Source organism: Pristiophorus japonicus, chromosome 4 (assembly GCF_044704955.1).
Source record: "Pristiophorus japonicus isolate sPriJap1 chromosome 4, sPriJap1.hap1, whole genome shotgun sequence".
Lineage (NCBI taxonomy): Eukaryota > Metazoa > Chordata > Chondrichthyes > Pristiophoridae > Pristiophorus > Pristiophorus japonicus.
Window position 1 is genome coordinate 246,981,232 of NC_091980.1, and position 27,377 is coordinate 247,008,608.

At 41.5% G+C, this 27,377-nt stretch overlaps 1 protein-coding gene across 3 annotated transcripts in view; it reads right to left on the reverse strand.

Annotated features, from left to right (window-relative positions):
• The window catches only part of inf2 (inverted formin 2), a 101,129-nt gene that overhangs the window by 40,816 nt on the left and 32,936 nt on the right, over positions 1–27,377 (reverse strand). For all 3 annotated transcript variants that reach the window (XR_011592949.1, XM_070877514.1, XM_070877513.1), the window contains exons 2-8: positions 14,669–15,084; positions 12,201–12,316; positions 9,411–9,570; positions 6,932–6,965; positions 6,496–6,637; positions 3,990–4,131; positions 2,626–3,321 (exon numbers count right to left, since the gene is read on the reverse strand). Coding sequence is in view for 2 of the 3 variants with exons in the window: in XM_070877514.1 (XP_070733615.1) it covers positions 2,626–3,321; positions 3,990–4,131; positions 6,496–6,637; positions 6,932–6,965; positions 9,411–9,570; positions 12,201–12,316; positions 14,669–15,062 (1,684 nt within the window). In the remaining variant the exon portion in view is untranslated. The remainder of the gene's footprint in view (positions 1–2,625; positions 3,322–3,989; positions 4,132–6,495; positions 6,638–6,931; positions 6,966–9,410; positions 9,571–12,200; positions 12,317–14,668; positions 15,085–27,377) is intronic.

Here is a 27,377-nt window from a genome sequence, read left to right on the forward strand (position 1 = left end):
GCAATTTTAGTGAAAAAAACACTTGCATGCCACCGACATACAGCCCAGAAGAAAATTCATCAGTGACATACCATCAGCTGCACTCCACTCCGCTCGGCTTATCGCCGAGAAAAGTGCGATGAAATTCCCGCCCAATCTGCCCCAGCAGTACCTGGCAGTAAAAAATTGATGCACCGCCCGGGGACCGCCGAAAAACAGGCGGACCAGGTGTTTGAGAAATTTCGGCTCCCAGGAATTATATCCCCGGATGCTTACAGATTTGTTATGTTTAGGGAGTCAATGAAGTTCTGAAAACTAAACATGCAAGTGTAATTCCCGTATTCAAGAAAAGTGACAGAACCATATCTGGCAACTACAGACGTATTAGCCCAAGCTCAATAATTAAAAAATGTATGGAATTAATAACTAGAAGTAGAATGGAAGAGTAACTATATGAAGATAACCTAATAAATGACAGCCAACATGGCTTCAGGGGTGTAGATCAGCCCCAGGCTTTTTCTTTTGAGAAGTGGATATCCCACAATGACAAGACAAAGCAATATGATGTAGTGCAGGAATGTCCAAGCTTTCTTATCTTTGTAGAATATTTGGGTGCATACCATAGAATCCCCACACTCCCTCATCACTCCTCAAAATGTTTAGATTAACATTCCCTTTAATTTGCATACAACTTAAACTATAGATGCTAATACACCTTGGTATTTGGATTATAGATTTAACTACCAATGAGTCAACCTTAGGACAAGATTTTCCAAGCTTCACAACCCACAAAGTTCAAACAGAACAAGCCAACACGCAAGAAACAAAAGGACAAACAGAACAAATGGGCCAGACTGACCGGGGTTGCGGACCTCTAATGGTCCACAGCGTTTAGTTTAAACACCCAAATTGCCTTTGATAAAGTACGGCATGAAACAGTCCTATAAATTAAAACCGGTGGGTATTAAGAATAAGACATGGATGTGGATTATTATTTGACTAAAGGGGAGGAAACAGACAATAGTCCTTTTGAGAATTAGATTGAAATGGAGGCAGCGAGCAGCCCCGGGGTTTGAGTCAGGACCCTATCTGTTTCTGGTATAAGTGCGTATATTCACCTAGATTCTCAACTGCAATGAAAGGTAGTTAAATTCATAAATGGCACCAAATTGGGGAAGAAAGAAGAGAGGCTGGAGGTAGAAATTTGGTTGCACCTCTGTTGTGGCATTAATCGAGGTGGAGCGGTACTTTTAGCGCCTTGAAAAAGCTTGCGTCTCCTGCCCAGAAATTCGTCAGAATCAGTTGAAGAGCTCACAGGGGCGCTAAATCAGCTGTTGCACACCAGAGCTGGGGGGATGCTAATGAAAATGCCGGCTCTAAATTTAACCGAGTTATTGTGCATGCGCTGAATTCTGATTCAGATCCCGGGAAAAGCCGAGCCTTAAAGGCGGGGTATAGTAATGCACCCATTAAAGTTTTCAAAGTCACTTTTTCTCAAGCTGAACTCTTATTTCTGTCTGCCGCTGCAAACTCGAAGGATCACCACCGTGATGTGTGTAAACGTTGCACTGACAGTGACCTCCGCGGGAAGCGCTTCCTCATCTCTTTAAGTAGCCACCAGTTAGCAAGTCTACTTCCAGACGTTGTTCTTGGTGGCTGTTAAATGAGGCAGCCACACCTAATCTTCCAACCGGGGTGCAAGTGTGGGTGTTGCGCCAGGAATAATTCGTGATCAGAGTTTGTCAGCAGTCAGGCGCTACTGCTTTGTGCCCTCTTTGACCCTCTAATGAATTTTCGGTTGGGGCGCTAAATGCTGTGCTCCCAGGCAGTAACCGCTTACGCTTCCATTAACGCCCCCTCTGGCCGCTAACTGAGGTGTTAGACAATGGAAAATCCAGCAATGTGAATTTCGGGGAGGCAGCCAAAACTTTATAGAGAGTACTTGGCATAGTTTGTACTTTTCTGATCAGTGTCAAATGAAATGTAATATGGAGAAATATAAACCACTACAGATCAGAAGAAAAAATAGGAGGCACACCTATGGGTGGGACAGCATCTGCCAGCGGGGATGTTACAAAAGAGTTGAAGGTTTTGGTTAACTCATTTCTTACCAGGTCCAACAGTGTAAAGTGGCAATAAATAAAGCAAATAAAATAGAGTATTATTAGCAAGTCAGTTGAGTAAAAAAAAATCTCATGCTGAAGCTGTAAAGTGCACAGGCTACATCTGGGAAACCTGTATACGATATGGGTCACTGCAACTGAAGGGTAATGGTGCTGCTCACGTGTTAATGGGATGAACTAGGAGAAAAAATTTGGATTTGGAAGGAGAAGATAAACTGGTCACACAGTTTCAAATTCACCAGGGTGGTAACACAAAAGAGCAGAAAGGATGATCAACAGGTCAACAGTCGAAACCAGGACACTGGATTAAGTTAGAATATAATTAGATCTTGTAATGGAGACTCGTATCCTGTGATGACAAACTAAAGATGAATTGATTGACGAGATATAGGTTTCTGCTGCCACATTGTTGAAGCACCACTGCCTTCCTGCCCACTTAAGACTAAATTCTATTAAAGTAATATTTACCATTCTTCAAGATTGCTTTAAAGTTCATCTTTTAACAGCTCTCTTGCATACATACCTGAAACCATTCTGGAGGGGATTTTCTGCCAGTTCAGCTTCTTCATCCGTAATTTGGGTCGATGAACATGTCGGGTCGGAGGTGCATAGGAACCCAATAGATTGCCAGTTTGGTAAGCCACTATGGGTGCATCATTGTTAAATGCACCCGGTGGCGGTGGTGGGGGAGGGGGAAGTATACCACCAGCACCTGGAAGAGGGGGTGGAGGAGGAGGGGGTGGGATAGCACCAGCACCGGGAGGGGGAGGGGGAGGGGGAGGGGGAGGGATAGCACCGGCACCAGGAGGGGGAGGGGGAGGGGGAGGGATAGCACCAGGAGGGGGAGGGGGAGGGGGAGGGGGAGGGGGAGGGATAGCACTAGCACCAGGAGTGGGAGTGGGAGGGGGAGGGATAGCACCAGCATCTGGAAGGGGGGGTGGAGGGGGAATATTGCCAGGCTGATTTATACCAGCTAGAAATGGAGGTAGTGGAGGAGGAGGGGGAGGACGCAGTATCTGGCTAGCTGGTAGTGGCACTGGCACTGATGAGCTAGACTTCTGGCTTACTTCAGTTGATATTGTAGACAGAGATGATTCTGTTTGTACGCCTCTATCAACAGCCTTTTTATTAGCATTTTGCTTCACTGGCTGATCTTTTCCTAACTTTTTAACTAGCACAAGTCTCTCCATGATTGGGCCAACATCTTTTTCTTCATTTGCTGCAAAGAAAAAATAATTCGGTGGATTAATATTTGCATTATAGAATTTTACCGCATTACAATTATTTTGTCAAGCCAATTCAAGGTGGGTCAATAATAAAAAAAAAACTTTTCTAGTTATATTTTTTTAAAAATCACATTTTGTTTATTCTTTTCCCCATCACCTGCTGAATGCACTGATTTATACTGGGTTATGGTTCCACAGATGTTGGCTGCCCTCGAGTACCATATCCTCGTGGTAAGTCTTCATGGACGTGCAGAAAGTGAATAGTCGCAGGCTATTCAACTTGGGAACAGCTGTTCAAACAAGTGCACTTCAAGGGGAGTTTGCAGATAGCATTCTTGAGTAGGAACACAATGGATGTTTGCCCTTCCAGGACTGATGAGGCTAATTCTGCTACTCCAAGATCAACTAATTGAGCTCACAAGGAATGAAAGCCAGTAACCTTCCTAGCCTATATGCTCAGTACCGCACTGGTCGCTGCATTTACTCACTAAGTCATCAGAACAGCTCATCATATTGTGCTATTAAATGGTACTTAACATCAATGACAGTAGAAATAGAGCTTAGTTCTTGCCCTCATCCTATCCCCACCACGCCATTGTGTTATTCTAATGTCGCACGAATTAAATATTTTCCAATATACTATGGAGAAATCTTTCCTTACTGTCGTCAGCGATTAGGATGGCTCTATTCACCAAGATTTCTAGGGCTTCCCAGAGTAGGTGACTGCTGCTGTTGGATGGTTCCAGCTGCAGGAGCCCCTGGAGAATTGACAGCAGCTGAGTAGAGACTGGTGAGGTGCTCACCTAGAATTAAACATAAAAAAGGTGAAAATACAGTTAAATAGAATCATAGAAAGTTGAGCACAAAAGGACCCATTGTGCCATACCAGAGCTACCTACTCTGATCCTATTTTTCTGCCCATTCTCTAATATTTATCTTACTGGTCTTCGTATTCGAATAACCCTTTGCATCAAAAATGCTCTTGTTTCAGGTTCCACTGGAGATCATTTTTTACTTTTTACTTTCTCAAATCCTTTCATAATTTTGAGACAATGATTAGATTCCTTTGCTATATTAACCTTCGCTGCTCCAGTGACTAGAACCCTAGCTTTTGCATGTTGTCAGCAAAAATTATATCCTCTCATCCTTGCTACCATCTTAGATAATCAACATTGAACCTTTTCCATCGCTCCTATCACCCTTTCTACAATGCGTCCAAAGTTGCCTAAAGCCTTGTAGAGAGTCATTCTCACTGTTTTGTATTTAAGGTCCCTATATAGAAAATCCAGAATTGTGTTTCCTTGTTTTATGGCTGTTTCCACCTGTAATCCAACATTTAAAAGATCTGTGTATCTGCAGCCACTAGATCAGTTTTCTTTTACCATCGAGAATTTTTTCATTTAGGGCAAGGCTGTTTTTAGCACTGTTGCTTCATTGATGGAAAAATCCTAAATCAGATCTGATAGTATCAGCAACTTCATATACATGTAAATTCATGGGAACATAGAATTAAACTGTAAGTGAGCCCCAAGTTTCCGTGGTACACATCAATGTAGCAAGAAAGAGAAAAGGGTTGGATGATGCAAGTTATATTTTCATCCATTTCTCTTTCCATTCACCCACCACCCACAATGTACCACTTTACATTTATCTTCAATTAACTGCTTTTGCCACATAGCTGCCCGCCCCCTAAATATAAATAAGTAATCTGCCAGAGCTACACTGATGAACAAAGCCTCCATGATAAAGTGCAACATTCCCACCGGCACCTGGGAATCCCTGGCCCAAAGACCACCCTAAGTGGAGGAAGAGCATCCAGGAGGGCGCTGAGCACCTCGAGTTTCATCGCCGAGAGCATGCAGAAACCAAATGCAGACAGTGGAAGCAGTGTGCGGCAAACCAGTCCCACCCACCTCCTTCAATGACTGTCTGACCCACCTGTGACAGAGACTGTAATTCCCGTATTGGCCTGTACAATCACCTGAGAACTCACTTTTAGAGTGGAAGCAAGTCTTTTTCGATTTCAAGGGACTACCTATGATGATGGATGAACAAGGTGATGGAAGCATCTTCATGTAACAGATTATTTGGGGGGATGCAGAGAAAATGCTTGCAAATTATAATTTTTAAAGTTCTCAATCTCCATCCCTCTTCTTCTACAGAGGTTGACTTATATTGGTAGCTTGCCCAAGGAAACTTCATGCTTCAACCCAGATAGTGAGTGTTAACAATCTAGAGACCCATGAGGAGGAAAAAAAGCTGGGCCCAAACCTACCCTCAAATTTGCTACATCCATACTTTTCAGAATAGAATCAGGAATGAAAAGCTCTGGTTTGGGGGAGGGGAGCAAAAGGGGAGTTGTTATTTGAGAGAGATGCTCAGGAGTAATTACAAGGCAGTAATTTCAACTCGGAGTTTAGATAACATCATAAGTAATGTGAGGAAAACTGCTGTAACCGTTTATAACAATCAGCCAAACCTTAAAATGAGAACAATGCTTCATAATAACTCTCTGGGGTTCATAATTCTATAGAAACACATGATTTTATTTTATTTTGTAAAAGTGAGATGCATCAGCAGGCAGATGCTTCATACAATGGTCCTGTTAGGGCAGCCACAGAAGAATTGAGAATTATTGTGCAACTTTGTCAAGTGATAATCAACAGTCGATTTTCATAGATGTCATTTCACAGTTCAACACTTGATAATTTAATACAAAGATGGAGCACCCCTTCACACAATGCCTCATCTAGCAGATTCTGGCAACACTCTCTAAGGGTGACCAGGTGAAATTCAGAAACTGACATGATACAAGGAGTTGGACTTGCAACTCAGACGGTGATTCTAACTTTTTAACTACTGAAGCAATATCATTTAGTGCCATTTTATGATTACCTTGATAATAAATGTTTTCAATTTAAATTGAGGACAACTTTGCTTGATCATAAATCAAATGCCTAATAGATCAATACCATATATTTTTAAAATATTGTGGAAGCCAAGGACAATTAAACTAGAAACAAATCTCACTGAAAAACATGAATATTGTACACCACAGTACATTTGTAAAACACATCAGGCTCACTTATCTTAAAGTACATGCTGAAATTGAAGCAATAAATCAGTTCAGATTTTAAAATAGTACCTATAGTAAACCAAGTACTTACTTTATTAAACAATGCTGCAAATACTTCTTGGTGACTGTTCATATCAACGCCATCATAGATTCTCATTAATTCTTCATCATCATCTCCTTTGGCTTCCTCAAAAGTTAAACATTGGACTAATAGATCATCATCATCTTTTTCCCTGAAGTAATGCATAATCACACAGATTATGTTTGTGCATTTCCCTTTAAAGAAACATTGCTACACCTTTAAACAAACAATCAGGTAATGTCCTTCTGTGGCTTAAGCAGAGCACTCAAGCAATGTGGGAGTTAAATACAATTCATTCATATTTAGATTTAACTCTTTAAAAAAAAAAATCACAATCCAAAATGTGCATTAATTGATGGGTTGTGATCAGCAAATTTGAACACAAATTCAGGAAACATGAAACTAAATCTGCTAAAACTGGACAATTGACATGAATAACTCATACCTTAATAATGGCAATAAATCCAACAGATGGAGACCTAAAAGCAATAATTTTGTAAAATTATTTAACATACAACAAATGTAATCCAGGTGTCACAGATTGGATTCAGTTAATGTGATTTGGGTGGTCACTGATGGTTTAAAACCATTGTTTTACACAATGCTTGTGCAAAGCCACACTAGCATGAAGCTACTTATTAGAAGCAAAGAAAATAGGACCTTAAAAGTTCATTGCTACTGGAAAGAAACTAAGTATCTAAAGTAGAAGAAGTGAAGACTTTGGATGTATCAAATATTGAATTTGTAATGTTTTTATTTTTGAAGTAAACAGTTACTTTTGTGCACAAAAACAGCTCCAATTTAAGGTGTGTATTTCAGAACAAACCAGGGCTGAAACTTTGCAGGTGTCATTTATTTATACAAATATGTGTATTCTTCAAACATTTAAAGTGACATCATTTCTTTTGTCTCATAGTGCATTTTAAAACAACCAACAATAAAATCAGCACATTATTCCACTTTATTTATCCATACTTTTTCCACAGTCAGAATTTTAAAACGTTTTGATTTGGCATTTAGCAGTTATGAATTACAACCGATATCAACTAAGAATGTGTCTCTTTAAGGAGAGTTACCAATGAGAGAGTCAGAATCAAGTCATGAACTGCTCAGAATACCAATGGGAAACCATCTGAGGTATAATTGCTTAATCCAGGACATCTGTCTGCTAGGTTTACAAGTGTCTTAACTACATAGAAAAGCTCTCTTTAAAACAAAAGACTAGAAAAGTGTATTAATTGTGACAAGTAGAAGTGGAGTTGTATTTGGTCCCATACACTGACAAATTATAGGTTGCTTATCATAATCAGTATAGGTTAGTACAATGGTGTTCTTCTGCAAAAGATAATAAGTATTAAAATTAGTTTTGTGTCTTAGGCAGCATGATTTGTAGATGTCTCTTTGCCATAGCGAAGTACAGAAAGGGGAACATTTTAGAGGGAAAGGTATTAAGGCGAAGGCACTTTAATAAAAGTGATAAATCAACAATACAGAAATAGGGCAATGTGCTCTGATAATGTTTAATCTGAAATGGTTTTAATTCAGAAATAACTTTAGATTATCACTTCTAATGACTATTAAAACAGCAGAAACTGCTAGGTTTTACTACAATATTGTATTAACCCTTCAATTGCTAATCCTTTAAGTGTTCAGCTCCCATGTTGTGATGTTAAAATAAACACTAATATTACACTAGAAAAACAATGAAGCTACCTGAAATAAAAAGTTAATTTTGGTTGCCTGGCTTTTGCTTTTCCTTAATTCCACATTTTTCCTCCATTCTATTATTTTTTTCATTTTAATTTTATATTAAAATCTGCACATTCTGAACACTTTACTTGCCTGATGTTCTGTTTTCTAGATCTTATCATTCCTTTTGAAAGTGGAAGTAACTTTGGAAAACCTGACCTCAGTGGATTCACTGAAAACCAGTTTTGAGGCAATTGTGTGCCAGAACTATGAACATTTACTTTATTATTTTATGTAGATAGTTCTGACCACAGGTCAATGTATTTGTTTTCTACAGAACAGGAAGGGAAAACGAAGAAATATTGTCATTTACTTTCATAAAAAAAAAATGAATTACCAAATATAATTTGAACCTTTAGTATATTAATTTACCTCTTCATCTTTCAAAGACTTCATTGATATCACATGAGAAACTTATGTAATTGTTCAAGGAGACTGCACCATTGATACAATTACTGTAGTCAATGGATTATCAAAATGAATATTGTTTCCTTCAACACATTTAGGGTTTTCCCCTGCTCTCGGATACCTCACAAGCTTAACAACACCTAAAAAAATTACCTTACGATTAGTATGAAATGCCCAATTTAAAAATGAACAGACCATTAAGACAATTACAAGAGCCAACACATCTGTCATTCTAGAGTCCAATTTTACTGGTAACCCCCTTCCCAATCGTGAGGCACCTGCTCTAGTAATCTGTTAACACTACTTAAACAGTTACTGAGCCACTTAATCTGAACACAGCTGTGGAGTGCATTTGATTGGTTAAATTATAGCTAAAACTTGTTAATTTACAGATTTTATTGGTTGTGCCCCTTTATAAAGTGGGCATATGCTTGACTTTTAATTGACAATTGCCAGTATTTTAAAAGAGCCAACTGTGTCATGTGCAATTATTGTAACCCTCTTTAGTGAGAGAATCATGCTTTCAGTGACAAGGTGCTGAACTGGCATATCTCTGTAAGTTTCACCATTGGTCTTGTATCCAAGGTCAAGAAGTGACCAATACAGTATTTCTTTATCATAAAAGAATGGTGATGTTTTATGTTAATCATAAATATCATGTATGTTTCTTGCTATTGTTGCTTTCTGTGTTCTGGGAAATCCCAAAGCACTATATAGGGCAAACTGTAAGTAACTGAATAAACTGCATTAAATAAAGAACATTGTACCTATGAATTCATTCCGGAGCTGTGCACGAGATGTCAGTTCCTCAGTCCCCAAGATGATGGCATTGATGACACTCAGTAGTATAGTCATATATGGAACATTATCTGTGGTCTGGAGGTCATTCATGATAACACTAAATCGATATTGCTGTCTTTTCACAATCTATCAAGAAAGAAACAAGGAAAATCACAAACTTTAACAATGTTTTCTACTAATACATGGAGGGTGGGGTGATGGTGGTTCTGACAGTGAGGGGATAGTATGTGAGGAGAGGGAACTATTCACACCAGCAGCTAGCGTGGGGGCTAGGAAGGGAAATTCGGTGGTCAGAGATATAGTGGCAATAGGGTCAAGGGTGCAGAAGATGGTTCACGTGGACAAGATGAGCTTGGTAGAGGCACGAGGGGTTTTGGAAATAAACTAGAGAAAGCTGTGGCTTCAAGCTTGTGACTCGGGGGAAAGTTTGACTTGGTGGGCCAGAGGAAAGAGGGGAACAGCATAGACAGCTGAATGATCTTAATTTTGGCAGCAAAGAAGTTCATGAGCTCCTCATATTTATTGTCACAGGTGAGTGGGAAGATGGCAGGTTAGGGTGGTGGTTGTGAGGTTTAGTGAAGATAAAGCACGACCTCTTTCTATAGGAGATCATTAGAAATAATGATACCAAGAATGATAGAAAAAGTGCTGAATACAACTTGTTTATTGTTGGAATGAGGAAGATTTATATCACAATGCTCTCTTGAGGTTACTATAGGTAAAAGGACATTGTACATTGCATTTTTTCCCATTACAAGATCACAGTGCTCTCTGAATAATCACTTTACAGATAGCATTTAACAACAACAAATTGTATTTATATAACACCTTCAACGTAGTGAAATGTCCCAAGGCACTTCACAGGAGTATTATGAGACAAAAAATTTGACACCGAGGCAGAGAGGTCGAGGCAGGGAATTCCAGAGATTAGGGCCTAGGCAACAGAAGACATGGCCACCAATGGTTGAGCAATTATAATCAGGGATGCTCAAGAAGGCAGAATTTGAGGAGCACAGACATCTCGGGGGGGGGGGGGGGTTTGTGGGACTGGAGGAGACTACAGAGACAGGGAGGAGCGAGGCCATGGAGGGATTTGTAAATAAGGATGAGAATTTTGAAATCGAGGCGTTGCTTAATCGGGAGTCAATGCAGGTCAGCGAACACAGGGGTGATGGGTGAGCGTGACTTGGTGTGAGTTAGGACGCGGGCAGCCGAGTTTTGGATCACCTCTACTTTACGTAGGGTAGAATGTGGGAGTGAGTGCATTGGAATAGTCAAGTCTAGAGGTAACAAAGGCATGGATGAGTGTTTCAGCAGCGGATGAGCTGAGGCAAGGGCGAGATGGGCGATGTTACAGAGGTGGAAATAGGCGATCTTAGTTATGCTGCGGATATGTGATCGAAAGCTCATTTCAGGGTCAAATATGACACCAAGGTTGTGAACGGTCTGGTTCTGCCTCAGACAGAAGTTGGGGAGAGGGATGGAGTCAATGGCTAGGGAACGGAGTTTGTGGCGGGGACTAAAAACAATGGCTTCAGTCTTCCCAATATTAAATTGGAGAAAATTTCTGCTTATCCGATGTCGGACAAGCAGTCTGACAATTTAGAGACTGTGGAAGGGTCAAGAGAAGTGGTGGTGAGGTACAGCTGGGCGTCATCAGTGTACATGTGGAAACTGACACTGTGTTTTCAAATGATGTCACCAAGGGGCAACATCTAGATGAGGAATAGGAGGGGGCCAAGGATAAAGCCTTGGGGGACACCAGAGGTAATGATGCAGGGGCAGTAAGAGAAGCCATTGCAGGTGATTCTCTGACTACGATTAGATAGATAGGAATGGAACCAGCTGGACGACGGTGGAGAGGCATTGGAGAAGGATAGAGTGGTCAACCGTGTCAAAGGCTGCAGACAAGTCAAGAAGGACAAGGGGGGATAGTTTGTCTTTGTCACAATCACAAAGGATGTCATTTGTTAATCAGAACATTTATAGATTTTGAAATGGACCAAGGGAATTCATTATGTATTGAGTTGATTATCATGAAAAGGCAACTCACTGGGATTAGGAAACTGCTCTGAATTTTAGGAAATTGACTTTTAAATTTTGATTAAAAGTGAATAAACATCTGTTGTGTCTGTGAATGGTTGCTTCACTAGTTGTTGGTGCTTTGTCTACTGTAGTACTGCAATAGTTTGTCTGCATAGTCAATTAAGTTCAATTAGTAAAAATCGAATGGTCGAACAGGATAATACTTTAGTTTCAATCTTTTTAAAAGGTAAAGAATTGCTGATGGGAATCAAAACATTTTGAGATAATCTCTTCCAGGTTGTTTCACAGCAATACAGCCTTGTACCAACATTACACTGCACTTTTGACACAGATAAGTCAAGTCTTGACATGGAATGGACACAAAGGATAATATAACGATATCAATAAAAGTAACATAAAATGAAGTTACCTATCCTATGTTTTTTACTCTGTGTCAATCTGTATAACTGAATAATGAGTGCAGGTAGTGTTTTATTTAAGCAGTGATTTATGCAGGGTTTCTGTATTTTAATTGTGATTGTTGCAGTTTTTTTCTGGCAATCTTTTGAAGAGGTGACAGAAATTCTGAAGTACTGCCACTCCTCTCCCACAAAGAAAGACAAGTGATTTAACAGGAGGGTCTCGTTTCTGATCAGGGTGTTTTTACAGGTACAAATAGTCAAAGTGCAGAGTGTGTTTCAAACAGTAGCTTTACAACAAAAAACACTTGCCTTGTAGTGTTCCAGTGCATCCAAAGTCAGATTGTGACCTGCCAGTGAGTAGATACATAGTGCTGCTAACAGCTCAAACACCTGTTTCTTTACTGTGACATTGGCTGTGTCCAAAGCTATAAATCAGAGTTTGCATTATCATTATTTTTGGATAAAAGCAAAATGCAACATAAGGCAACAAAATATTATAATTAGGAACTGGTTTGTTCTTGTTGGTGTTTTGACAACAGTTTAAATCCAAATAAAATGTTTAACTATTAACTAAATTAACTCATAACTTATTATTCTGCAGCAATGATGCAAAATGTTTAAAAAATAAGTAAATTAATTGAAAATCTTTCATGTGTTGGGTAACTTAATGTCTTCAATGTCCTTATAATAGACCTTAAAATGCTATAATTCACAAAGTGTTAAGGCACCAAGAAAATGGGCATCGGAAAAGAGTTAGGAAAGAGTTGTTTAAATGTAATGGACTGCTGCATGTACATAATAACATAAATGTTGACCAATCGGATGTAAAATGGATTTCTGCTGTTACTGTCCTGTAAAGGAGCTGTGTGGGACCGGGCTTTGTGTCTTCCTCTGTAAACCTTTGGAAAAGATAGCCTGAGTGGAAAATATCCAACAGGACAGCCCTTTGAAAAACTAATATAATTTGGTTGGATTTAAAAACAACTTCCTCTCTCTCTCATCTTTTGAGCAGTGTGTAACTTTTGCAAAAAAAAAGTAGCATGCTTGCCAGTAACTTGTGATGTATTTTGTATGCAACAGAAATGTCTACTTGATTCAAATCACACTGCTTGACATTATACAGGCTGGAGCCTGAATCAAATGTTTTGATTGCAGCATGCCATTCAGCTGGCACTATATTGAGTAATAACTTTGTTTATTTGTATCCAATTTCTAAAATTGGTAATAAGAGGGGCGTTAGGGCCTGACGTGGAGTAGCGATGAGGCCGAGTCTGTTACATACTGATGGATGTCGATCAGTGCCTTGTCTCCTTAGGCGGTCCCTCGTATCGAGGATGACTTGCTTCCACGCCAAAAGGCGATGAGTTCACAGGTGTTTCAATGAAAGACCTAATATTCCAGGTCCCGAACTACATGTTGAAGGATGGAAGATGCCTGTGCGTGGATTTTTTTAACATGTGGTGGCCGTTGCACACCAGCCACCACACGGGCTTGACAGAGTGGCAAGGATTAACTAAGACGACTGGAGACCAGCTCTGCTGCACAGACCTAGCGTGCACACATATCGCAGTGTGGGCTGGCCCATGCTGCCCCTGGGCCCTCGCCTTTTCTGTGCCTCGAACTCACGCCTCTCCTGGGCCCCCGATCATATCGCTCTGCGATCTCTCGCCGCTCCTGCGCCCCGACCTTGCCGCTCCTGTTGTACCTGCCCACGCTCCAATCAGCGACCTGGCTTACGGTGACGTCCAATCCAGTCGCCCTCTTCACAGAGTGCCTTGTAGTATTGCACTGACCCACATGTGTAAATGAAGAATAAAAACCATCAAAGTTCTTATTATCCATCTCTAGAAGAAAAGTGTAATGTTAAAGATATGATGTTATACATTGTAGGTGTTGTACTGTAAGGAAAGATTTACTTATTACCTGGATAAATAAAAATCTGGATTGTTTAAACCAAAGTTGAATGCAAGTATTTAACCATGCTGATGCAGGGAAGTTGCTTAAAATTCAAGGGTATTCCCAGATTTCAGACAGATCCTTGAGATGCAGCCTTACTGATTCATGTCTATGCTCAACTACAGAACCTTGTTCACTTAAATGATAAAAGCAGCATTCTCTTTATTTTTTGGTTCTCTCTTTGTGTCTTTCTTTTCTTATATGCAATACTTGTCATCATTTCATAATGAAAGAAAAGTTGAAGCTATGAACCAACATTAAAACACCACTAATGGTAATCTACACACTTCCCTTGGTGTATTTCTAGAATGATGACAACATAGACATCTAATGAATACAAAGGGAAATGAGATTGTCTTTCAATGGGAAGGAAAATTAACCTTTAAACAGGTGTGGAATATACCGGAAAATTCCAGTTATTTTTATGTAAGGAGTTCCACAATACACTGAGGAATGGATTTTACTTGGGTAGTAGGATTCACACCGAGTAATTACTTGAACATCACCACAATTCGTGTTATTTTTGCTGACTTCAAATTTAACAGTTGGTCAAAAGTAAACAAAATTTTAATTTGTTTTTTCATTTTAGTAGTTTCTATTGAGTTGCAGCTTTTTTATAAACGTAATACTATTCTACAGCTGAAAATGATCATTTGGAGAACCTCCTCATTTCTTTTGTTAATCCTAGTTTTCATTTCCTGTGAGTTCTGACTCTATTGACATTCTCAGTTGCAGGATAAATGATATAGAAACCATTGAGAGTTCTAAAGCATTAAATCCCATAGACCGAAGCTGTACTGAGATACATTCACTCGTCGTACCTTGGGAAAGTTTCCGAATGTAGCCTTCATTATTCACAATGTAGTCAATGCCTTTTGGAGAGTTCATCACAGCTCGTACACATTTAACGCAGGTGAGCTGCAGGAGTGCATCAGCTATCTTTGCCACACCTCTGCCGGACAGCTTGTCCAGGGCCTCTAGCAGTAAATCAAGTCCACTGAGCTCCAGAAATTGTACCATCCAGCCATTATCGCTACTTTCCAGTCGCTTCTTTAGGCCGGAGTAATTCACAACAGTTGGGATCTGCAGCAAACGGATGCAGAGCTCAGGTTCAGCATTTTCCAGGTTGGCCTCCGTATTGTCTGTATTGACGGGGGTAACTTTTTCCTTCACGAGAGCCCACTTCTTGTGCATGCCTTCCTGTTTTGCAGACATATTGCTTATGTACTTTGTTCACCTGTAAAATGGAATGAGAAAGGACTTGTTAATATAAATATAGTGTTTTGCAATATAATCAATTCAGTTATCATCTTGCACCATCGCTGAATTCATGATTGCGCCTCAGGGTATCTTTACAATTTCACACCAGTGGCAGGAGGCCTCAGCTGCTCGAAGCATATACTGGAAGTTTGGATGCATGATCTGCGGGTTTGTCCAAAAATTAATTCCAGCTGGCAGACTGGTCTTGTAAAATTACCCCATGTTGTCCTTTTGTGGAATGCCGGTTAAAAAAAATGTCCATGTCGTATTATTTTTGTTCTAACACAATCAGTTTTTGTTTTCAACGTGTTACTAAGTGCTGAATATCCCAGCAGAATATCCCACTTAAGATCAATTTCAAGAGCTCAAGGGTTCTGATTCCGAACTTTGGTAGTGGAATCACGATGGGAAATGTTTCCCATTTTAATGGCAACAACATGCAGAAAAACAGGAGATAAAATCAATGCCAGTTTATATCCTTTTCTACTGCACTCGTTGTTTTTGCCGCATAGGGAAAGGGAGAGTGAAACTTGTAATTATGTTTTCTTGAGTTTGGTGCTGTTTGTTAAGATCTGCTTAATGAGCTTTCAGAGAATGATGGTCCAGTTTACCGCTGGCATAAGTTCAAACAACCAGGAATTAACTCCCCCACTAACGATCTCTTTCTATGATAGAGCAACAAAGTTCTTTGGCAGCTTATCTGTTCAACGTGGATTTTGCTACAATTTTCTACACTGATTGGTTCAGTGGTGGGAGAGAGCTTCCGGGACCACCAACCGCCATCTGTCGTTTAAAGAGTTTACTGCGCTGCACTCACAAGCACTTCATTAGTTGAGCAGTCATGGCTCAGGAGCACTTTGAAACGATTGGCAGTAAACTGTTGAAAAGCCCTGCTGCACTGCTGAGCTGAGCTTTATATTTCATATTCCCTCAGAAGAAAATCTCAAGATTTGACTGTTTAAATAAATAATGACAAGAACAAATAAGGCCAGAACTAATCAAGAATTTAGTAAAAAGTAGAAATTTCAATACAATCTACACAACATTTTTAAAACTAGAATTGTAGTTTACTCCCTAAGTAGATTTATGTTTTTAGTGCAAAGCTTCACACATTGGGAGCACATAATGAACACTTGGGTGGGTGCCCGCCACGATTTTCCACCCATTAATTTTTACCCCTTTGCTTCTCATTTTAGCTCTCAAGTTGAATACAGACATAAGAACAAAACTTTTGGCTCGAATCCCCTGGATCTATAATCCGGTCTTTAAAATTCAGGAAATGCTCGTGTCAGTGAATCAGGATGTAGAAGTTCCTGTGCAGCTTAATGTCCCGCTTTCCAGACTTGGAATAACATTGTTGGCTGCTACTTGATAAGGTTAAGTGGATATCAAACCACTTGAGAGGCACGAAAGAATATTATCATGGCTGAGTCCTGACTGGTTAGGTCTCTTTTGTTTTATTCATTCACGGGATTTGGGCATTGCTGGCAAGGCCAGCATTTATTGCCCATCCCTACAAATATCTCTTAAATCTATGACTCAGTGGCTAATTTCAGGGATATAAAAATAAACTCAGCACTTCAATGCTCCCAGTAGGATGTTATTTTAAAGGGAGTACAAGTCAGAGATAGAGCTAGACACTGTAGTGACAATTCTCCCTTCGAGTATGGCTTCCTGCTGGGAGTATTAGATTGCTGAATTTTAGCTTATAATTCATAATTATATTTATTTATAAGTACTCTCGTGGTGAAAAATAAAAAGTGCGTTTAAAAAAAAATGAAAGAATTTATGCCGAGATTGGTATTAGCTTAAATCTTTTGTATAACATTCCTCTGTTTACTATTTGAGACATTTCCTTACTTCAGTGTCAATATTTTATATCAGTAAAAGAATTTACAGACAGGTCCTTAATAAGGGAATGAAATAGAGGGCTGTGCTCATGGTCTACAGGGCTATAGTAATACCTGCCCTCCTGTATGGCTCAGAGACATGGACCATGTATACTAGACATCACAAGTAGCTGGAGAAATATCACCAACGATGCCTCCGCAAGATCCAACAAATCCGCTGGGAGGACAGACGCACCAACATTAGCATCCTCGACCAGGCCAACATCCCCAGCATTGAAGCACTGACCACACTTGATCAGCTCCGCTGGGCAGGCCACATCGTTCGCATGCCAGACACGAGACTCCCAAAGCAAGCGCTCTACTCGGAACTCCTTCATGGCAAACGAGCCAAAGGTAGGCAGAGGAAACGTTGCAGCCTGAAAGCCTCCCTGAAAAAGTGCAAGATCCCCACTGACACCTGGGAGTCCCTGGCCAAAGACTGCCCTAAGTGGAGGAAGTGCATCCGGGAGGGCGCTGAGCACCTCGAGTCTCATCGCTGAAAGCATGCAGAAATCAAGCGCAGGCAGCGGAAAGAGCGTGGAGCAAACCTGTCCCACCCAACTTTTCCCTCGACGACTATCTGTCCTACCTGTGACAGAGACTGTAGTTCTTGTATTAGACTGTTCAGCCACCTAAGGACTCATTTTTAAGAGCAGAAGCAAGTCTTCCTCGATTCCGAGGGACTGCCTATGATGATGATGATGATGATGATGTGCTGATAGAGTTAGATGAAGACGGATGGGAGGTGGCTCGAGTGGAGCATAAATACTGGCAAGGACTGGTTGAGCCGAATGGCCTGTTTCTGTGCTGTATATTCTATGTAATCGGTACCTAACACTGTGTAGGGTATGGAACCAGTTAAATCAAGATTGCATAATAGGAATTTATAAGCTATCAGAAAAGAAAAACTTGTATTTTTATCGCATCTTTCACAAGCTCAGAATGTTCCAAAGTGCTTTACAGCCAGTTAGTACATTTGAAGTATAGTTACTGCTGCAATGGAAATGCAGCTTTCAATTTGCAAACCAGATACCACAAATAGCAATGAAATAAATGACCAGATCATGTTTTTTAGGTGTTGATTGAGGGATAAACGTTGGCCAGGACACCGGGGAAACTCCCTTGCTCTTCTTCAAAAGCTGCCATGGGATCTTTCATTGGAGAAAGCAGATTAGCATCTCAGTCATTGAAGGTTGGCATGCAGGCACAGCAGGCAGTTAAGAAAGCAAATGGCATGTTGGCCTTCATAGCGAGGGGATTTGAGTACAGGGGCAGGGAGGTGTTACTACAGTTGTACAGGGCCTTGGTGAGGCCACACCTGGAGTATTGTGTACAGTTTTGGTCTCCTAACTTGAGGAAGGACATTCTTGCTATTGAGGGAGTGCAGCGAAGGTTCACCAGACTGATTCCCGGGATGGCGGGACTGACATATCAAGAAAGACTGGATCAACTGGGCTTGTATTCACTGCAGTTCAGAAGATTGAGAGGGGATCTCATAGAAACGTTTAAAATTCTGACGGGTTTAGACAGGTTAGATGCAGGAAGAATGTTCCCAATGTTGGGGAAGTCCAGAACCAGGGGTCACAGTCTAAGGATAAGGGGTAAGCCATTTAGGACCGAGATGAGGAGAAACTTCTTCACCCAGAGAGTGGTGAACCTGTGGAATTCTCTACCACAGAAAGTTGTTGAGGCCAATTCACTAAATATATTCAAAAAGGAGTTAGATGTAGTCCTTACTACTAGGGGGATTAAGGGGTATGGCGAGAAAGCAGGAATGGGGTACTGAAGTTGCATGTTCAGCCATGAACTCTTTGAATGGTGGTGCAGGCTCGAAGGGCCGAATGGCCTACTCCTGCATCTATTTTCTATGTTTCTATGTTTCTATGTTTCTATGTAGCACCAAGTCTCTGGAGTGGGGCTTGGATCCACAAAGCTTTGACTCAGAGGCAACAGCCATCACCAAGTCATGCCTGACACCTTAGGCCTAGATTTTCGCCAACTTTGCGACTGGGTTTTCGCTGTGATTTGACCCTCCGCGGGGAAAGCCCGGTTGGCAGGATCCTCGGTGACCTCTTTGTGGCGGCTTTTTCATCTACTGCCGGGGAGAGGAGCGCCGACGTGCAACACCACAGATTGCGTTTGTGTCGCACTTTCGGCTCCCGCAGGAGCTGTACACCACACCCAGAATACCGACGGGTCAAACCTGTCGGTGCAGCCCTGCCAGCAGCGGTAAGTATGAAGACCTGCAAAAAGGTAAGTTAAAGTTTTTACTTTTTAATTATTTCTCAGCGATTTACTAGGTAACGGTTTTTTGAATGTTTTATGAATGTTTTGAATGTTTTTTGCAATTTTCTTTTCTCGTTTTCCCCCCTCCCAAGGCCTCTCTTGCAGTGCTACCGGCCCCGGACTAAAGTTGCCAAAAATCACGGTTCTTGCCACGACTCCTCGTGCAACAGTGACTTTACCGATGTGGATGTTAAGGCCGAATGTTAGGCCTACAAACGGTAGCGCAGCGAAAATGTTAATTTTGCCATAAAACTACCGTTTTCGCTGAAAACCGGAAATCTAGCTGATAATATACTGCTGTATATGATGATTCTTGCGTTGACGTTCCCTGTGGCTGACAACAGGGAGATTCCTCTGAAGTTACCGCAGTCGGACTTTTCCCCTTTCTTGAAGATGGTCACGATTACAGCAGCTCTGAGGTCTCCAGGCATGCTCTCCTCCTTCCAGATAAGAGAGATGAGGTCATGCATTCATGCCAATAGTGCTTCTCCGCCATGTTTTAGTGCCTCAGCTGGAATTCCATCTGCTCCTGATATCTTGTTGTTCTTCAGCTGATGGATGGCCTTTTCTACCTCGTGCCGGGCTGGAGTTGTGCTGAGATGGTGGCGGGTAGGATGTTGCCGGATGGAGTCGAGGGCAACGCCTCCAGTGTGCCAGCACAGCTTTCAGTCACCTGAGGAAAAGAGTGTTTGAAGACCAGGACCTCAAATCTAGCAGCAAGCTTATGGTCTACAGGGCAGTAGTGATACTCGCCCTCCTATATGGCTCAGAGACGTGAACTATGTACAGCAGACATCTCAAAATGTTGGAGAAGCACCACCAGCGTTTCCTCCGCAAGATCTTGCGAAACCATTGGGAGGACAGATGCACCAACGTCAGTATTCTTGCTCAGTCCAACATCCCCAGCATCAAAACACTGATCACACTCGATCAGTTCCGCTGGGCGGGCCACATCATCCGCAGGCCCGACACGAGACTCTCAAAGCAAACACTCTACTCAGAGCTTCGTCACGGCAAGTGAGCCCCAGGTGGGCAGAGGAAATGCTTCAAGAACACCCTCAAAGCCTCCTTGATGAAGTGCAACATTCCCACTGGCACCTGGGAGTCCCTGGCCCACGACCGCCCAAAGTGGAGGAAGAGCATCCAGGAGGGTGCTGAGCACCTTGAGTCTCATCTCCGAAAGCATGCAGAAACCAAGCGCAGACAGCGGCAGGAGCATGCATCAACCCAGGCTCCCCATTCCCCCCTTTCCTCCAACCACTGTCTGCCCCACCTGTGACAGAGACTGTAGGTTCCGCATTGGACTCTTCAGCCATCTGAGAACTCACCTTTAGAGTTTCTCTATGACATAGTTAAATTGCAGGCAAATCCAGAGTAAGGCCTCGATATTAACCCTTCCATGATGGGTGGAAGAGGATCGCGGAGGGGGGGAGGGGGGGGAGTGGGCATTTAAAGAGTTAAATACAGGGAATGCGAGCTCAAGATGCCACACACGTACCCGACGGATTTCGGGGCGTCCAAGTGTCCCACCATGGAGAGTGGGGCACTTAATGAACATATTTAAATCGGGCTCACACAGTGCAGTTGGGAGCCCAATTTAAAATGTACTGTTGCTGCACGGGTCTCCTAGGGGTCAGCAAACTTGGCAGTGCAACAGAGGCGTGAGTTGCCGGCTCCCCAAGGCAATAGCCTCTTTCATCACTCCTTGTGGGGCATGAGGGAGTGCTCCCCCTGGTCTTCTCAAAGGAAGCGTTCGGCCTCCTGCAGCCCGGACTACACCCCTCCTCTCCAGCCCCATTTGTCAGCTGCCCCCCCCCCCCCCCCCCCCACCCACCTCAGGCTGACCATTTGAATTACAAAATGTTAATGAGGTCCTGCGGCTGAGTTCAGCAGGACCACGCGTCGCTGGCTTTGCTGGATTCTTTGGCTGTTTTCGGCCTCACCCACCTCTCGGTAAATATCAGGGCCCAAGGGTGCAGTGCATCAGTGTGAAACTATTTTGCATGTTAATAACAAAAGAGCCGGGATATTACAGTGAGCAATGTTATGATACAAATGCTAAAATTGTTCATGCTAGATTCCTCTCTTTGCTGTTTTAATTGAAATGTTAACTTATTTATTTTAAATGGATTAACAGCTCTGTTAAAATAGTGGAAACAAGAACTTAGTATAAATATGTTAGGCACTGGTACAAAAATCTGGTTCTCAGTAATTCCTAGGTTTGTGTGTATCGTGGTGTGAAAGAAAAATAATCTTGAGGGATTTGATCTTGCGTTTTATCCATTGTAAATGACTGCAGTGAAGATGAATAATTTAATGCAAGATAAAAGCTTAAAATTCCTGTCTTCTGATGTGCTATATATCATTGGAATGCTATTATTTGTTTGCACGATTACTTTGGATAGACCACTTTATTCATACCAGCTACTTGCCAACTATGAAGCAGCATTGACCAACTGCAGAAGAACCTGCAGTCCTACCCATCTTACCCTTTCAGCTGGGGAAGGATGTGTAGCAGTGAGTAATCCTAAAAGAGACGAACATATCTTCAATGTGTTGATGTTATCTGCCTTGGGTACAGCCTTCCTTGCTTACCAGTAGAAATCATTAACAAACCATTCACCTCCCATATCAACTGCTTAGAATTTTATCTGAGCTGTCTGCCATCAGATAGAAGGAAGGAGTAGGGCATTTCTGCATTAATTTCTGTATATAATAATATAATAAATGTATTTATAATTCACTCAACCAGTGATCAACAAAGGCCATTATTGTATTGGTGGCAGCAGCAGAAGTAGAGCAGATGTCTCAAGAGTGGGGAGAATCAATACCCTTGTTTCATCATTAAAAAACAATGGAACAATATCTGTCAATATAGCAAACAAAGCTATGTTTTAACATAACATTAATCCTACAGAAACAATTAGGCCCCGGGTAAATTGGAATCAAAGATTAGCAAGCAAAACTGTAATTGAACAATGGGTTGCTTTTAAAGAGGTGATGGTTCGGGTACAATCGAGATGCATTCCCACGAGGGGTAAAAATACAGCAAACAAAGCCAGAGCTCCCTGGGTGATGAAAGTGATAGAGAACAAGATAAAGCAGAAAAAGAAGCTTATGACAGTTGTCAAGTTGAGAATACAAGTGAGAACCAGGCTGAACTTGAAAGTTCAGAGGGGAAGTGAAAAAGGAGGGGCAAAAAGAGAGTATGAGCATAGACTGGCAGCTAACATAAAAAGGGAATTCAAAAGTTTTCCATAGGCATATAAATAGTAATGAGGTAGTAAGAAGAGAGGTGGAGCTGATTAGGGACCAAAATGGAGACCTACGCATGGAGGCAGAGGGCATGGCTGGAGTACTAAATGAATACTTTGCATCTGTCTTCACCAAGGAAGAAGATGCTGCAAAAATCAGAGTGAAAGACGAGATAGTTGAGATACTGGATGGGATAAAAATTGATAAAGAGGAGCTACTAGAAAGGCTGGCTGTACTTAAAGTAGATAAGTCACCAGGATTGGATGGGATGCATCCTTGGATACTGAGGGAGCTAAGGGTGGAAATTGCAGAAGTACTGGCCATAATCTTCCAATCCTCCATAGTTACAAGGGTGGTGCCAAAAGACTGGGGAATTGAAAATGTTACACCCTTGTTCAAAAAAGGGAGTAAAGATAAACCAGAAACTACAGGTCAGTCAGTTTAACCTCGGTAGTGGGGAAGCTTTCAGAAACAATAATTCGGGACAAAATTAACAGTCACTTGGACAAGTGTGGATTAATTAAGGAAAGCCAGAATGGATTTGTTAAAGGCAAATCGTGTTTAACTAAATTGATTGAGTTTTTTGATGAGGTAACAGAGAGGGTTGATGAGGTTATAGAGAGGGTTGATGAGGTTATAGAGAGGGTTGATGTGGTGTACATGGTGTACACCTTCCAAAAGGTGCTTGCTAAAGTGCCACAAAATAGGCTTGCCAGCAAAGTTCAAGCCCATGGAATAAAAGGGACAGTGGCAGCATGGATTCCAAATTAGCTAAGTGACAGGAAACAGGGTTGTAGTGAACAGTTGTTTTTCGGACTGGAGGAAGGTATACAGTCGTGTTCCTCAGGGGTCGGTTCTTGGACCTCTGCTTTTCTTGATACATATTAATGACTTGGATTTGGGTGTACATGGGCACAATTTCAACATTTACAGATGACACTAAACTTGGAAGTATCGTGAACAGTAAGGAGGATAGTAATTGACTTCAAGAGGACATAGACAGACTGATGGAATGGGTGGACACGTGGCAGATTAATTTTAATGCAGAAAAGTGCAAAGTGATACATTTTGGAAGGAAGAACAAGTAGAGGCAATATAAACTATAGGGTACAATCCTAAAGGGGGTGCATGAACAGAGAGACCTAGGGGTATATGTGCACAAATCGTTGAAGGTGGCAGGGCAGGTTAAGAAAACAGTTAAAAACATAAGGGATCCTGGGCTTCATAAATAGAGGAATAGAGTACAAAAGCAAAGAAGTTATGATTAACCTTCATAAAACACTGGTTGGGCCTCAACTGGAGTATTGTGTCTAATTTTAGGAAGGATGTGAGAGGGTGCAGAAAAGATTTACAACAATGGTTCCAGGGATGAGGGATTTCAGTTACATGCATAGAATGGAGAAGCTGGGGTTGCTCTCCTTAAAGCAGAGATGGTTGAGAGGAGATTTGATAGAGGAGTTCAAAATCATGAGAGGTCCAGGCAGAGTAGATTGAGAGAAACTGTGGCAGAGTAGATAGAGAGAGAAACTGTTCCCATTGGCGGAAGGGTCGAGAACCAGAGGGCACAGATTGAAGGTAATTGGCAAAAGGCAACATGAGGCAAAACATTTTTACGCAGCAAGTGGTCTGGAATGCACTGCCTGAAAGGGCGGTGGAGGCTGATTCAATCATGGCTTTCAAAAGGGAATTGGATAAATACCTGAAGGAAAAAGAATTGCAGGGCTATGGGGAAAGGGCAGGGAGTGGGACTAGCTGAAGTGCTCTTGCAGAGAGCCGGCATGGGCTCGACAGGCTGAATGGCCTCCTTCTGTGCTGTAACCATTCTATGATTCTATCATTTTTTCTCTTCATTAAAGATGAATTTATTTGCTGACCCATATCCATACAATTGAAAATACACATTTTAAAAGGCATTAACATACATCTACGCACAACAGTATTGACATAATGGCCCCAAACTGATCTTGGAGAGGGGGGCAATTTTTGCAGTCCGAAGAACCGGTTTCCCTTAGATCCTGACGAATAGAATGGCGGGACCTGATTATCATTTTGTCTCTGTATCTCGGCTGCAGCCAGTCAGATTGAGAGGCTGACTGGCTGTTGGGTGGTTAGGCCTTGGGCAGCAGGCCACAGCTGTGAGTGGAGAGGAGGGAGGGATCAGAAAGGCTAGAGAGGCTGGGGCGGGGGAAGATTGGAGGCTAGAGGGAAGATTGGAGGTTGGGGGTCAGAGGAAGATTAGGATGCGAAGCAGAGGGGTGATCAGAGGATGGGGTCGGGGGAATATCGGGATCTGGAGCAGAGGAGAGATCAGAGGTCGGGGTCTGGAGAAGATCGGGATCCAGAGCAGACAGGAGATTGGAGGCTGGCATCAGGGGACGATCCAGTCAGGTTTCAGATTTTTTTACATTTTTACATCCCACCTGACCCAAATCCATCCATTTCTAGGGTTAGAATTCCTCCTAATGTGCCAGTTTTACATATTTACTTTAGCAAGGCCACTACCAGTAACTAGGTGAGCAGGTTAATGGTGATAACTATGCATCACAAAAACTTGAATTTATATAGCACCTTTAACAGAGTAAAACATCCCAAGGCCCTTCACAGGAGCGTGGTAAAAAAAATGTTGCTGAGGGAGCAAAGCAGTGAAGATATCTCAGTGAGAAATTTGGTGTGGCATAAGGTTCCTAAGCTCACCAAGCAGTACCCACTTACCAGAACGAACTACACCCTAACCTCTCCAAGGCCTGATTCCAGGTAGATAACAACCTATGCAAAGATTTATGTCAATTCATTCATAATGAGAATTATGTGATACTGTTAATGTCCACGACAGTAAAACAGAGTACATTTATTGTTCAACAAACTGTTCAGGTAGTTACTATTTTTGGAAATACTGAGTAAATGCAACATTAACCTATACATGCCTCATCTCAAAATGCTCAGTTAATTGAATCCCCACTACTGGAAAGTTTAACTTGTTCTTCAAAGCTATTCTAGTTTTGTTAAATAGTAATTCAATATAAAGAAACTTACCCAGCAGTTATCCGTGTGTTTTGGCCAAGAGATTAACTCACGCCTTCTCTTCAAAAGTCACTTGCTTTCGCATTTAAATCCTTTGAAGGCATATTTAACTTACATACTTTTAAAAGTAAATAATTTGTTTGCAAGGACCTCTTAACTCACGTGATTAGAAATTCTTCATGCAGATAGTATTGGTTGTGCAGGCAGTTGTACTGAATCTCTGCGACTGATTTACTGGGAGATCTTGCACAGTGCCTCTGCGGCAGATTTCAAAGAGATTGAAGTGCTAATTTCAGCAGAACTATTGCCAACATTGATGAGTAATTCTTTTCTGCTATACAGAGGATATTTCAGCCAAATACCCACAAGGGAATCTATTATACAATAGATTCTGTTTTTCTTTTTAGAAACTGGTACAATGCTCTGCAGCCCGTCACGTGACAACCATAAAATAAAACAAAAAAAACAGAAAGCATTTCACAGCGGAATTTAACCTCAACAATTGTGAGGGCCAATTTTTCAACTTTGGTACAAATGCTGATTTTTTTCTTTTGCTTCATTAATCATATTTTGTGAAGTGAAAAATGTATCAATTTGATATTTTGTTAATAAATTCAGGCAAAGTGAACCTTGTGCTTCATCAGATGTTGTGTAAGCTCATTAAAGAGCTGGTGCCAACATAGAATGTAAGTCACCAACCATCCTATTTTGGAGGAAAAAAGTTTTACATTTTGTGGTAAAATAATTGAAGGAATATTTTCTCCCTCTCCCTATTTGTCTGTTTTTTGTGAAACTTTTTTTCAAGTGATGTTTTTCATTATAGGAGTGGGGCAGTCAAAAATTCAAAACAGAATCAGGGTCTGATTACAAGAAAGCCAAGCTCTCTTTATAGCTCCAGTGCCAAGATATTGGCAAGCAGGGAAACTACTCAGCATCGTTAGACACAAAGCTTTCATTCTTAACCTGAGTCAAAAAGCCGAACAGCGCTGCTCAGTGGAAATAGCATTAACATCAGTGAACAGAGTGAAAAATTAAGGTAATGCAGCTCCCAAGCCCGAACAATCCTGCCCTCAAAGCCCAGTGAACTTAATTTTATTGAATCTATTTTTCTTATATGCTGGTTAGTTCTGTTTTAAAGTTGTAGGCCTGGAGTTGAGAAAGGGCTGTTTTTTAGCATGGTTCTCTTTTTGGAGATAAATCCTAAATCATAGTGCAAAGACCTGTTAGTATCAACAATTTGAGGTAAATGCAAATTAGTGGGAACATGAGGGGTGATTTCCCCAATTCCAGCAAGAGCCACATTCGTAGGAAGTGTGAATTGGAGAATCAAGACGACAGTGTTGCAGTCCTATCTCTGGCCTCTTCTCACTGTGAGCATGGCTACTCTTGGAACACAGGACCATGAATCACCCCAAGAGTTTTAAACAAGGACTTCAAGGATCTATGGTAGGCACCTATGCAGCTAATGAAGATAAAAGCTTGGACAGCCCTGAAGTATACCATCCCAACTGAGAGATAGGTGACCTATTCTTAGGCCAGTGTCACTCTAAAACTGGCCAAAAGGAGATGCACAAGAAAAGCATGCAATGAATCTCTTTGTTTAATCTTTATTTTCTTCCTTACTGGCCTCTATTCTGCTTTGTGTGTAATTTGTTGATGAGAGAAACACATGTGTGAACTCATGTTATGGTTCTGAAATCCTTTAGAATGCGATTATGTCGTAATGACAATTGCTGGTGCCCTCTGGTGTTGACCCTGACGAAGTCTGCAGGGCCAATGAGGGGGTACCTAATTTGCATGTTGCTGGCAGGCACATCTT